General features: G+C 35.4%; 1 protein-coding gene across 2 annotated transcripts; it reads left to right on the top strand.

The window, feature by feature from the left end:
- Nucleotides 1–13,755: 13,755 nt before the first annotated feature.
- Nucleotides 13,756–14,764, top strand: LOC119605532 (adult cuticle protein 1-like). Of its 2 annotated transcripts, XM_037958706.1 has the most exons (3): nucleotides 13,756–13,987; nucleotides 14,163–14,484; nucleotides 14,516–14,573. In XM_037958706.1, exons 1-2 carry the CDS (start codon nucleotides 13,982–13,984, stop codon nucleotides 14,442–14,444), a joined length of 288 nt encoding a protein of 95 aa, XP_037814634.1. In that variant the 5' UTR covers nucleotides 13,756–13,981; the 3' UTR covers nucleotides 14,445–14,484; nucleotides 14,516–14,573. The 2 variants fall into 2 exon arrangements, with proteins under 2 accessions (XP_037814634.1, XP_037814633.1); XM_037958705.1 differs by having other exon boundaries at nucleotides 14,163–14,764.

Below are 14,764 nucleotides of genomic sequence, written 5' to 3'. Positions count from 1 at the left end.
CCATTGAATTGCGAGTAACTAGCAGAACTCTGATATGGTCATGTGTACGAGACATCCAAATACATTCATCCATACACACATTCATTCCCTGACTGCACTAGACAAGCCATAGAAAAAACACTTCACTTCACTTACTTACTCATACAACAGGTCGTCATCATTTAGCATTAATACAGTGTATACAGTATAACAAATACTTTGTGGTTTAAGGTGACCAAGTGCAGGTGAAAAAGTAACATTTTTATACATTTATATTACTTATAGAAAGTGAGTGTCCTTATTAACAACGCGAAAGTTTAAATGGTAGTCCACGTTTACATATAGTGACAGTGTACTCGAGAGGTCAGCTTTTCCTTGGTTTATTGAATTTTACCAATTTGGGGATTCAATTTTAAATATCTGCCAGAAATTTAATGGAAACCCCCTTTAAATAATGTGATTACGGAGATATCAGCTCTGGTCCAAGTAGTTTCCCAATCAACCAAAGATTGTCGGCTTAGCAGCAGACAACAATAACAACAACTACCGAGCAAAAAATTCTCCCCTACAAATGGATCTTCTCCTCTAGCTCCTCTACACAAAACAATTAGATCTTGGTTCTAGAACAATCTGATTCTAGGGAAACGTTTTTTCCTCCGAGAAGTTTCAACAACAAAGAAAGTGGTTGAATAGATAGTGACAATCCGATAAGATAAATTCTTCGACTCTCGATCGGCTAAATAACGTGCCTGCAATTGGACAAGGAAAATCATTCAGCTATCAAAATATCCGATAGGAGTAACAAGGGAACATAGACAGACAGATCATTTCCGTTAATAACCACGCAAATGGTATGATATCCTAGAGAGCTAATCTGTAGACCAACATACGAATCTATCAAACAAACCGATGACAAGTTCTCACTTCTAGAGAATACTCTGACATACACTGCCTGACAAGGAAAGGAAAGACATCCGCTATATCTACATCAAATCTTTCCAATAAAATGAAGAAGATACATCTCACACAACCAGTTGTTAGTCCCGGCAAACTTGTACCTCAATTCTCCCTAATTGTAATCGCAACAAGTGGAGGAAGTCCATCGAGATATCTTTCCACGGAGGGACCATAGGGCGCATACAATGGCTGTTTTGATCAGCAGTGTGACAGAGTGATCTCCTACTGAAAACAATCAATTTCAACCGATAAAAACCTCATTCATTAAGAAACACGTCCGATACATTTATTCTAAGTATACAGGTGGACGAGGCCCATTTTACCCTTCATTTATTGCCAACGTTTAGCGCCACAGTCACTTATCTAAAGGGTTTTGTAACAGCACTGAACCTGTCTTTTAACCAACATTCTATTCCCTCGATTTTGAGTTTAAACCATAGTCACCACGTGCACCGAAGGGGCCAAGAAAACACAACGACCAAAACTCTGGCTACCAGTTGCCATGGTTCAGATAAGACTTACATCAAATCTTTCCAAGGAAATGAAGAAGATACATTTGACACAACCAGCCTGTAGTCCCGGAAAACTAGCACCTCAATTCCCCCGGATCGCAATCACAACAAGTGGAGGAATTTCATCAAGATATCATGCCACGGGGGACCATAGGGCGCATAGAATGGGTGTTTTGATCAGCTGAGGGTGACAAAGTGATTTCCTACTGAACACAATCCATTTCAACCGAGAAAAAGTCTGTAATTATAGCACAAGTTGTTGATTGAGATGGTAAGTTTTTAAAGTAATGCAAATTATCTAGTAGTCATGGTCACCTTAATGAAAACGTCATCATCACCTTTCTCTCCCATCACTTGCATTGAAAAATAAATAAAAAAAAAACAATTTCGTTTTCATTTTCAATTTCAATTACATTGTCCATTATTCAGCGATGACTTTGAAAAAAGAAAATACAAAAATAAAAACAAACAAAAAAATGAGAAATAGAAATAAAGAGAGTGTTATCAACTGAGAGTCAAGAAGATAAAAAAAATATAAACAAATATTTATTATTTTTTTTTTTTTTTTGCTACTTCTCCCCTTTTTTTGCATATTAATCCACAGGGTTGCCAGTATTTCAACTATTTAAAGCGTATCGTAGACGGGTTTTATTTCTTTATAAATATTATATGTGCGATTGTTTGCAATGCATTCATACGTTTAACATTCTTTCAATGGATTTCAATACATTTCAATACTGATGAAGCCAGTTTATTTTACATTTATTTGGTATTCAATACACATAATGATTGTTGTTTTATGCAGATATGGATAAAAATAAAATCTGACACTTCTAATAATTTGTGGTCTCAATACTTGTTTCAATAATGCAGTCACACTGCCAACGAAACTTTTTTTCTAAGTTTACATATTGCTTTGTGCAACATAGATGAGGTTTTTTATACTTTTTTGGGAATTTACGGTCGGATACCTCAAAAAAGAGGTGCTACCAATACCTTTAGTCTTTCCTTGGAATGATTTGACATGGAATCGAACCAGAGTGCCAGATAAACTGGTACTTCGGGTGGCCAGTTGCCCGAAGGACTTTGTCGTAAATAGTCAGTTGGTTGAGGTACCTTCAAGATCCACGTAGTGGCTGCGATTTAATACCCAAATTAGATGTCTCAATTCATTTTCCGATGCTGTTGCCATTTCAACAGATGTCATTGGGTGATGTGACAGAGCAACTTATACTGGATTCTTGAACTTGTTGAATATCTTTAACTTTTCGTCTGTCATTCCGTATATCGTTTCATTATGATCTGATGATCTGCGAATGAAACTGATGTAAAATGGTAAAATTTTGGGAAAGTCTTCTTGCTCTACGGGAGACTAGTTCTGATTGAGTATGCCGATTGAATATGCCATCTCAACAGGATGCATATTGATACATGTTACGCGACTAACGGTTCAGGGCCGTCTCTCAACTTGACAGGGTAATTATTGGGTTAATTTCACTTTGAAAATTCCCACACCCTTTATTACATTATCTCGACATTCAGAGGGATCTTGATCTATTGACTGGGTATTTTCAAACTACCAAATATGTACATATATCTCTAGGTTTTGTTGTCGAAGCTACAGAGCCTCTTGATGTGGTTGTGCGACTGAGAAACGTGAAATCTACCTAAGCGTATCATTATAGGATGGGGACGTTAAGGCGTCGCTAATTACAACATGTATTTTGATTTATCTCGGTATCATACCCGAGATTATGCCTTTCTCAAGTGCTTTTATTGCGGTTTACTTGTCATTCCACAAGAGATTAGATATCTCGAATACTCCAGCAAAGTGCGAGTGCATGGACCGGCAGAACCATCTACACAAATTGCCACCCGAATGTTCTTCATTGAAGTCACTCGGGGGCACTTGGTAGATCGTCCAAGTCCACCCAGTGGATGAAAAAGATCACCATGAAATGAGGCCGTCTAGGCAGGACACTTCCCCTGGGTCATGTTACCTTGATGATCATCAACATATTGCACTCCGGATGAAAAGAAGCGCTACCAACACTTCTATTTAAATGTATCCTCGGCCTTTCCTTGGAATGATTGGATCTGGTGTCGAACCAGGGAGCCTTATAATATGGCATCACGGGAATCGGTAGCCCACTGAGTAGGGTTTCGGACTTTGTTTTGTGCTGGTTATTGAAGAAATCTCTACGGGGTTCACTTAGTGACTGTAATTTAAACCCAAACTCGCGGAAAGAGAATATTAACAAAAGTCTTTAATTCTAGATATGTTTGGTGGAAGCGTGACTATGGGATTAGCATTGGAAATGAGTTGGTGTCAGGTATATAGGATACGGGATGCATGTAGGAATATGCGGACCTTACACACCCGTATACCTAGAATGAATATGTCTGATGTTTTTCTCAAAGAATATGTCGGATCATTGAGATGATTGTTCGGTTGAATGGCGAAGGATGTGAGGTATCTTATGCAGGTGAAACCATTGAATTTTTCTTTCTTATGCGGGTATGTTCAGGGTTTACTCTGTTTATACCGGATTTTCCATCTCGGAAATTAAACAATGGGGAATTTTCGAAGATTTTATTCCAACAAACATAAAGTTTTATTTTTTTTTTTTTTATATATAGATAATTTGTCGCTAGTGTAAACGATGTTTTAAACTACAGTTTACCACAAAATTTTTATTACATGTATGATATTTTGTGGCTTTTTCTTACCGATTAGTTAGATAATAATATGTTTACCGCAAGATTACGTAGTACTGCCATTTATTAATATACATACTCATACATATACATATTCATACTTAGTCAAGTATCATATTTCATTCAGACATGCTATTAAAATTAATTAAAATAATAAATTATTATTTATTGCCAGTATATTATATCATTAATACACATACACTCATGCACTGTCTGAAATTTAACTATTGGTTAAAACCACAGCTTCTGATGCTTAAATAAAGGGTTTATTTGCAATTTTGAATACGATTTTTGGCTTGGTCTTTCTCGAAATCTAAATTATATGACCCACTATCCTAAAGTTTTGCGTGACAAATCTTTTGATTTCTATTATCTTTAACAAAATGATTCGTTAAGTACTCAATTGAAATTTTTTTTTTTTTTTTTTTAACCAAGTCATTGACAATTTGAAACCTGTGGACTATACAACTAATTATTTATCTTGTTTCTTTTTAACCAAAAATAGTCGCAAAAATACAAGTGCTAGTCATTACCTTAATCGGTTTTTAATGGCAGACTTGTATTTATCAATTGTATGGTCATTAAATTGATTTCTCTGCTTGAAAACGTTACTATGTAGTAGGTACTACTCAACGTTTGAAGTGTGTTTTTAATGAAACCGATTTATTTGGTTTTTGAGTGCGATGAAAAACTTTCATTTTCAACATTTCTGTTATTACGGATGCTAAAAGTAAGTTGTGATTTCTAAAATTAAATGACTTGAACTTTGCTGAAGCTTTATGAACTAACATTTTCTAATACTTTGTAATATACCTCCCTGTATTTAGGCCTATTTCTGTAGCGTTATTTTTTCAGAATCGGTATTTTTACTTATTACGTTAACTGTATTTCAGCGGTAACGGTAGTGACCTTAAAGTTCCTTTTAAAAGTAATAATGCAAAGGCTTATATTGATCTATAGGTCATTCATAAAAGTTTCAAAACGGCTAAATAGAGCTATGATAGACCCCGGTATTCTATAAATAATCGTTGGAACTAATAGTGCCTTTATAATAACGCTCAGAGTACATATGTTTTATACTTTCAAATAAATCAGACTGCCCAAAGGGAAGTTCAATAGGTATAATACAGATAGGACTTATCATTAAAGTTTATGCAGAAATTGTCTCCCATATATGGAGGAGTTGGTATTAAGCTGCAGGTGCTATTCCTGATCGTTTTCAAGAATGTCTCTTCAAGATTTCTTTTCAAGAATGCCTCTCATACATGGAGGAGTTGGTATTAAGCTGCAGGTGCATTTCCTGATCGTTTTCAAGGATGACTCTTTTCAAGAATGATAGAACAAATACAGAACTGGCGATCAACATTTGGCTGAACTAGGTATAGTATCAGAAATAACACCAAATAAGTTTGAAAATGTTTTTAGCTGTTCGATACTAACTCTTTTTTTAACCAATCCGAATTTTCTACATATTTCAATGATAATAATGTAACCCAATTTCTAAAAGTAACCAGAGGTTGATAACGCTGAGTAAGGCTGACTTTTATTCGTCCTAGAATAAAATGTTTTGCCAAAACATTTTTTATTCTCCTGACTGTGGCATTGAACGCGATTGACGAATGGGCCACAGAAAAATAGGAACTCAAGTGGTCAACAGTCAGCACTTGTAGAATAAGAAAAAGGTGAGGAGGAAACAACACCCATTAATGTGACTGTCACCAAGTGATCTCCATAAAATCTAAAAAATCACAGAAATTTTTTAAGTTTTTGAAAGTTCAAATATTTACGTAGAGCCCAGATTTTCGTTGTGGATGATCAACCAATCGGAAGTTTGGAACGCGATTGACGAATGGGCCACAGAGTGGTTAACGGTCAGAACTTGTAGAATAAGAAAATGTTGTGGTCCTATGATTAGATGAGGAGGAAATAGAATTAGTCCAACACCCATTAATGTGACTGACACCAAGTGATCTCCCCAACCTCTAAAAGTTATCGCATCTTATTAAGTATTTAGAGTTCAAGAATTTACTTAGAGTCCACAAGCAGATTTTCGTTGTGAACGATCTTCGTCCACTCGAAAGTTTGGTATAGTTCCATTTACTGTTTTTCTTAGTTTATTTTGAGCTTTCTCAGATATTGCTCTATAGATCGGATCTCAGAAAAACTGTTCAATTAGGGGTACCGAAAGGCTCAGTTTCTATCCAAATTCTTGCATTTATAAATGACCTTCTATGTCAAACTTTCAACTCTATCTACTCTTTTACATTCAATTAAAGGACATCAATTCAATAAGGCCAAACATGAATCGCTCAATTACGTCTTGGTAACATACATATTTCAAAGTGGTCGCTCAATAGAGCCGATGTTATCGCCTGCAAGTCACAATATTGTGTTTTAACGCATAAACTTGCAAATTATGTTGATTGGACATCCGAAAGTTCCGATGTTATGGGCATGAAAATACGTGCGATGTTCGTTGGACTAAACACGTTTTCCAATACTTTTACTTTATCTGTATAACTGTGATACTTTAACATGGAATAAACTGATCTTTTGAGCAACACTTATATAAGGCGCTTCAAAGTCTATTTTTGGATCTACTCGATTTGATCATTTGAGTAGCTTGAATTTCGGCGACATTTCATCGATATTACAACGAATTTGGAACCCTACCATTTGTGGTAGTGTTCATACTTCAGTAGTACCTTCATTATGTATAATAGACTATTTACAGAAGCATTTCCTGTTACTTTTGATGTTAAAAGTTTAAAACAAAAATATATTAGCACTATTCGATTTAGCTCTACGCTACCACTTTTACTAACAAAACGTCGATAAAACAGAAAAAAATTCAAAGAAAAATTTAATTAAAATAATATTTAAAAAACACTAATTGATCAGCGATGAATTCATTCAATCAGCCAAATTGATATTTCTTTATATTTAATTACATTTTAACCAAAAACCTTATTTGTAAAGTCGATTAGTAACAATCGCATACAGTAGTTATCCACTAAAATAGCGACAAGTAAAAATAAAAACCAAAAGATATGTATAATACAAATCAACCACATTTTGACCAAGCTTTTTAGAAACTTCTAAAACATATAATGTAGGAATTTCTCCCAGCTTTCCCGTTTTCATGCACAATTTATTGGCCATTCCCTGTAATGTATAACATATGTATATGTTTAATGCAGAAAAAAATATATAATCTTTCGGTAGAAATGTTTGCATATTGTTAACGTTACGGAACTGATATATTTAACACGGATAAGGTGTGGTCAATTCCATACGCAAATAATTGAATGGGCGTCAAATTGTCACTGAATTAATGAAACATACAGACGTGTTTACGAACAAGTCTAATACAAACACTAAACAGCTGTATGTCGCTCGGTCTGTCTATCTATCTAACTAACTGTCGTTCGGTTAGTTAATCTGTCACTTAAATATTGTGTACATTAGTACAAAATTATATGTAATTAAACTATAAAAAATGCAAAAAGTATTTGGTTTGAAACAAACAAACAGAAATGTGGTTTTGACCAGCATTGGCAACAAGAATTTTTTAGTCAATAGAGTGATAGAAAACGAATTTGATAAAAGCTATAATGGCTCATTTGGCTGAAGTTATTACAAAGTAAGGGTTTATTGGCTGCAGACAAATGATGTTTAAACAGACTTCACCAAGGTTTAATACGATCTTTTAAATCAGAATACCAACAGGATAAGACTATACTGCAGACACTGATATTCGGTCCGACACGATCTCATTATACACTAATGGTTTAAAAACTGTAACGAGTACAGGATCGGGAATTTTTTATGGCTTTCAATGGACTTCATATAAACCTACCTATTATTTTATCAAGAATATCATCTAAGAAATGGGATCAACTACAGTCATAAAAGTAGGCTTAATTAAACTATCCTATGAAGCAAAATATCCGGAAGTTATCCTAAATTCTAAGTTATCATGGAGCCATACCAAGCAGACTATGTAAAGCGGCTCAGGCCTTATAATAATGCAAAAGAGAAAGAGGGAAATCTTGAGATATATGTAAGTTCCCGTCGAAACTACATGAAATATATGGTGTCAACCACATTTTTGAACATAATTCTATTTTGTGCTGGTTTACTACGGTCTCAATCTGTCCCCTACATATTTAAGCTGTAAATTTCCTTCTTCTGTTCTCTTGGAGATTCCAGCCCATGACAATTTCGGTCATGTTATTAGGCTGCCTTATAAGAGTGAGGCCAATCCATCGCCATTTCTGCCTCCTAATTTTAATGGATAGGATTTGTTGGTCTGTTCTACTCCAGAGCGTATAATTAGATATGGTTTTCGTACAAAACGCAGAATTTAACGAAGACTTTGATTCACGAATACTTGCGATTTAAGGATGTTACGAATAGTGTAATTTTCGTAATCAAATATAGAGAGGATAATTTCCAAATAGACTTTGCTTGACGAGGTTTCACCAATCGATCTTCGATCTCCTCATACAATGCTCCGAAGATAGCAGAATTAGAATTAGCAGAAATTTCAATACATAGATTTTCAAGCCTGATATTTCCTCCGCCAGAGATATGCTTCGTAAAATTGCCGATCTGAGTTGCTGTGCAGCTAAAGACTGATATCGTCAGCTTAATTAAGATCAATTATTATTCCCCTGCAGTTCTTCAGAGATCTATAAAGAATCGTGTCCAGAACTATATAGAATAGAACTGGTGATAAGACACTTAGCAATTTGGCATGTTTTATTCTTTATGAGGCCTATGAGTTGTAAAGGGGTTCTCCTACATGGTAATGTACTCCAAATCACTTTGAGGTTTAGTTTATCGAATGCCTTCTCAAAGTCTATGAAGCAGATATAAAGTCGTGAGCGCTATTCAACCGATTGTATATAGGGTAGAGGCAGTGTTGTCAACTATTTTATACTAAAACGCGCCGTCCATTCACTCAAAACGCACTAAAAAGCGCTAAAATTATATTTTTACACAGTCTTAAAAAATATAGTATTTAGCTAAAATGTTTATTAAAAAAATTACTCCTTAACTGGAATTTTGATTCGGGAACGAAATTTAAAAAATTAAGGTTAATACAAATATGTCCGATTTTCTTATTCAATGACTAATTGTTATCATCGATCAAGATCTCAATAACTAGTCAAAGAGATTTTTTGAAATACCAAGAGCCAAAACTTTGTGAAAATAACTGAAGTAATCGTCAAGTAATTGTTTCCTTCGCAGTGAAGTTATAAAAAAAATGCTAAATTTTTGTGAATCAGACTTTGTGCGATCAAAATTATTTTTGGCGAAAGAGGTGAATATTTTTTATTTTAGTTTTAAAGTTTTAAAATAACTCATCACACTAAAAGATCTTTGATTTACTCATAATATGGAAAATTTAGAAAAAGGAACTTTAATAAATTTGTACGGCAGAGTACTGTCTAAAATTATTCCGTTTTATCTTTATTGTTAAACTAGAATAATTTTATGTTATTAAAAAGTTTTTTCATTTCTTGAAAAAAGCGCTAATTTAGCGCCTTTTTCCAAAAAAGCGCTAAGAGGAAAAAATTCGACTTTTGGATTGTTAAAAGGCGCTAAATCTAGCGCCAAAAGCGCTAAATTGGCAACGCTGGGTAGAGAACTGAATCCAGACTATTCCTGATTTAATGTTGACTTTACTCCGTCCCAAAAACGACAGCTATTTGGGTTTGTAATCTGTTCTCCCTGAATATCTTATTCATTAGTAGTATTATTCCAACACTGGTATACTGATCAGACTTCAGAAGCTCATCAACAACTGCATAGTGAATCTGTGATCTCATCTATGGTAGGACATATAAAAACTGTACATGGTTTATCCATGTATGACTCACTTACGCACTTAATCCGTACAGTGAAAGTGGCTGTAGTGGTGTTCTCACACTTCTACCTGTTGCTCTTCTGTTGTCACAAGACCACCACTGAAATGATAACTGGTGTTCTACGAACAACTCTGTCTAAGGCTCTTTTTAAAAAGGCGATTAGGTGCAAGACAACCGATTTGTTTGTGGAAAATGGCTCATATGAATGCCGGTCATCCCTTAACGAGATGGCGAAACATTACATAATGGGATTGTTTTGGATTCCATGTTATTAACGGATACTGGTGATACTTTTGTGGACTCTCTTGCGAAAATTGGCACTTCCCTAGCAAGAAGGAATACCGACAATTTCAATGTTATACCAATATCCAGTTGCATGCTCCCGATTAGTGATAAATTCTTCGAGCTTATGTATTCCAGGTGGTCAACTGAGGCTTCCTGTAAAAGGACGAATATCTTGAAGACATGTCCTTACAAAGATCACAAACCTTGATATTTATTCCAAAAGTACAGCTACGGAACACAAACGCAGTGGGGACTGGCTTTTTGGGTTCCAACATAATTAGGTCGAAGTCTATTAATGACCTTTCTCTCTTTACCGATGTAATATCAGTAAGAGATAAAATCTAGTGTTTTTTCGTGATTTGAGCACATAGACAACATGATTTCCTAACTCGTTTTCAGTCTGAAATTTACGCCATCGACCGCGAGAAACATACGAGATCTAAATTTCGATACATCGACCATTAACATCAATGTAGACAGTCATGTTTTTCTCAAGACTCTCAGACGTAATAGGGTCATTACCAATTTGTTACTCTGTATATAATGAATAAGTTTTTTAAAGCTTCAACGGTAAGTTTTATTCATTGAAAAGTGAAAAAAATAGAATCGAACGTCATAATCAAGTTTTTTGATATTATTTTAGAGTAATTTATTAGTTTAATATTATTTCCTTATGTACACAAACATATTAATTTATGCCTTTATAAATTAATTCTAAATTCCAAATATTTGCGCCAACTCCTTGAGTAATCTGAAATCACCCGTTGGGGTGTTGTAATCGTTGTGTTAAACAACTGACACAGAAGTTCAAGAACGTTATGAAATACTTGATACCATTAAAGGTAAGAATTTGTTATGAATACAGACTGGTATTACAATGCAATGCAGTAATATTTTAATCATAATATTGCATATACACACATATGTATATGTATGTATATACATACTTATGTGTGTATATGGTCTTTAACGTTTGAGGTCTGGAGGTGATTACACTTAAAGAAATTTACGAATATGAAAAAAAATATTTCCTAATCTTATAACGTGTGGTTCAAATACATGGTCAAATATGAGCTGTGAGACTTAGCGCTGAAATCAAAGATCATGTAAGCTGACATCATTCGTTCAAGATGGTAAAAAGTTAGACATTTTGATTCTATAACGCTCGCCGTTGTGAGAAATACCGTTTTAAACTTTCGAACATAACAGCCACATTTTACTAATTTTTATCATCAGTGAAGGTCACTCAGATGACATTTTTTTTACAAAATTCTGCCGGTCCATGTACAAGCACTTTGCTGGAGTACTCGAGCTATCTAAGTGCTCACGTTGCTGAAAGACAAATAGCACGATACTATCCCGACAGGTGGAGGCATACCAGCGGGGTCTCAGAAACCCCAACAAATGCACCTGATGCATTCACAATCTCGTTGTGACACTGAGATGGATAAAACAGGTATATACGTTGGCATGAGCGACGTCTTAGCGTTCCCATCCTCTAATGATCCGTTGAGACATATTTTTTCTTCAGTCGCACAACCACATCACAAGGCAGTGTTGCTTCAGCAACAACTCCTAGAGACGTATTTGGTAGTCCGAACTACCAATAGATTAGGATCAGATGTATATCAAGATAATATGACAAAGGATGTAGGATTTTCTTTTTTGAGTGGTGGCCCTTAACCGTTGGTCGCGTGGCATGGAACAATATGCGAGCTGTTGAGATGGCAACAGCACCGAGAATTTCCCTGAATTAAAAGGTATACTAAATCAGTACTGGTACCCAGTCGGAGAAAGGAGTCTTTCCCGAAATTTCACCAATTTACATCAGTTCCATTCTCAGATCATAAAGAACGATATACGGAATGACAGGCAGCTACCGAATGTCAACCTGACAATTCACCAAAGAGCAATTCAGCAAAGAGTAAGAGATACTCAAAGGGTTTAGGAATCCAGTATAAATTGCTCTGTCACATAACCAAGTGACATCTGTAGAGATGTCAGCAGCACCAAAGAGAGAATTTAGACATATATGGCATTTGGATATATCTGACCTCAAACCAACATTCTCTCCCCGCAAATTTGGGTATTAAACCACAGCCACTACGTGAATTCCGAAGAACCACGGACCAGCCAGGACAAAGTCCTGCAAACAACTAGCCACCAGTAGAACCAGATTATTTAGTGCTCTGGTTCGACCCCAAGTCAAATCATTCCAAGGAAAGAGGATACATTTGATCATCGCCAGTTTATAGTCCCGGCCGGTTAGAGGTGCAATAACTCCATGATGAAGTTTTCATCAAGAAAACATGCGGCCGGAGGGAACCTAATGGCAGCTTTTGGAGAGAAGATAAACCTAACTATAGTTGAAGAACTCGAATGTAGTGAGTGTTATAACTTTGCTGCATTCGATGCCTCTAAATGAACGACGATCAGAATTCTTCGACCTCAACGTCCCTTTCAAGGGACTAGTCTCCAGTCGGGCAAAGGAGACTTTCTCGTAATTTCACTAATTTACATCAGTTCCATTCTCAGATCATATAGAACGATACATGGAATGACAACAGCTGCCGAATTGGCCAAACTATACTGTTGCCTTACTATGCGAAGAGTTAGAGAGATATTCAAAGCGTTTAGGAATCCAGTATAAATTACTCTGTCACATAACCCAGTGACATCTGTTGAGATGGCAAAAGCACCGGAAAGAGAATCCAGACATATACGGCATTTGGAAGGAACCTCAACCAATTGACCAGCCAGTACAAAGTCTTTCGGGCAACTAGACTCCAGATTATCTGGCGCTCTGGTGCGACCCCATGTCAAATTTTTCATTTGCCGAGGATGCATTTGATCATCACCAGTTTCTAGTCTCGACAGGCTAGAGGTATAGCCCCTATTTTCCCCGGGAATTGCAATAAGATGGTGGTTTCATCAGGAATACATGCTGCCAGAGGGAACCTGATGACAGCTTTTGGAAGGAAGATCGAACTGACTATAGTTGACGAACTCGAATGTAGTGAGTGTTATAACTTTACTGCATTTGATGCCGCTAAAGGAACGAGGATCAGAATTCCTCCGACCTCATGTGTTTTTCACTTTATGTCATCATTTTGATATTTTTACTTTATATCTAGTTGAAAATCTAGGTTACAGAAATTTTAGTGCTCTTGATTTTCGCAGTGTATAAAGAGTTTTTTTTTTGTTACCAGTGATCCATATATAGTTTATTGAAGTCTCGTTTTCTACAGTTGTTATTAAATATATTCTTATAATGACAGGTTTATTAACTGCAACTTGTAATATTGAATGTTTTTTTAACTCGAATCTTTTGATTTTTTCTACAAGTTCTTCGAACAAAATTTTTGTTCAATCATAACTGGTACTTTTATAGAGCTGAGGGATTATTCTTCTTATTGAAGAGAAAAAGATTTAAATTTATTATTATTTATTAAACCTATTAATTGTACTTAAGTTATTTTTGCATTATTATAAAGCAAATTCGCCAGCTAATGAGTAAAGTTATTTGGATGATGTTGGTGTTAGCTTTTAATATATAAATAAGGGATTTTTATAAAATAAAATCAGAATAGAACTTGAGTTCAAACCTGTAACACACAGTTTAGTTTTCTGCGATCTCCAGACAATCCTTTCAAAATGAAAGTAAGTGTTGATTAAGGGGCTGATTACGGATTAAAAGTTATTAAAGGACTTAAAAGTGAAAAGTGTAAAAATGTCCTTACAGTGATGAAAATATTGAGCAATTTTGAATTTAGATAAAACAAAATAATAAATGTGCTGAAGGAGTTTAATGTGTGATTTCTTAATTTTGTTGCAGTTCGCTATCGCCACCTTCTTCACCTTGGCCTTGGTTATGGGTGCCCAATCATCTATAATTCCTTGGGGTAATGTAATCACCGAAATCGCCGGTGGTCCTCTTTCCTACACCGCAGTCACATCACCAATTGTGTCCGCTTGGCCAGCTCCCGTTCCTATTGTAGCTGCTGCTCCCGCCAGTTATGTTGCCCAAACTCGTGGTGCTGTGCACGCTGCTCCCTTGGAGGGACATCTCAATTCAGTAGCAAATATTAATGTAGCTCCAGCTCCTGGTACCATCTAAGTGATTACCACCAAATACAGTCATCGTAGTCAATAAAAAACAACAAGTTTCCCGCCCATTCAGAAACTGCCAGTGTGATGTTTGAATTCTTTTTCTCTTTTCCGAAAAAAGAGCAAAAGAAATTAGTTTTAATATTTTTCTTTGTTACAATCTAAAATTTTTCTAATTTGCACATAAATTTCATTTCTATTGTGTTTTTCTGTAATTTATTCACTTTTTACATATCAACACTTTTTTTCGGTTTCTTATTTCCTTTCTGTCGCCTTTATTTTTTCTCTTTTTTCTGTTAATAAAGCAAGTACTTTGTAAAAAAAGTAAAA

Source organism: Lucilia sericata, unplaced genomic scaffold (assembly GCF_015586225.1).
Source record: "Lucilia sericata isolate MDLA Ls3-8-SP2 unplaced genomic scaffold, ASM1558622v1 Contig000495F_arrow, whole genome shotgun sequence".
In the NCBI taxonomy this organism is placed as follows: Eukaryota; Metazoa; Arthropoda; class Insecta; order Diptera; family Calliphoridae; genus Lucilia; species Lucilia sericata.
Note: the sequence above shows the minus strand (reverse complement) of the source record. Positions and strands in the feature narration are given on the sequence as shown.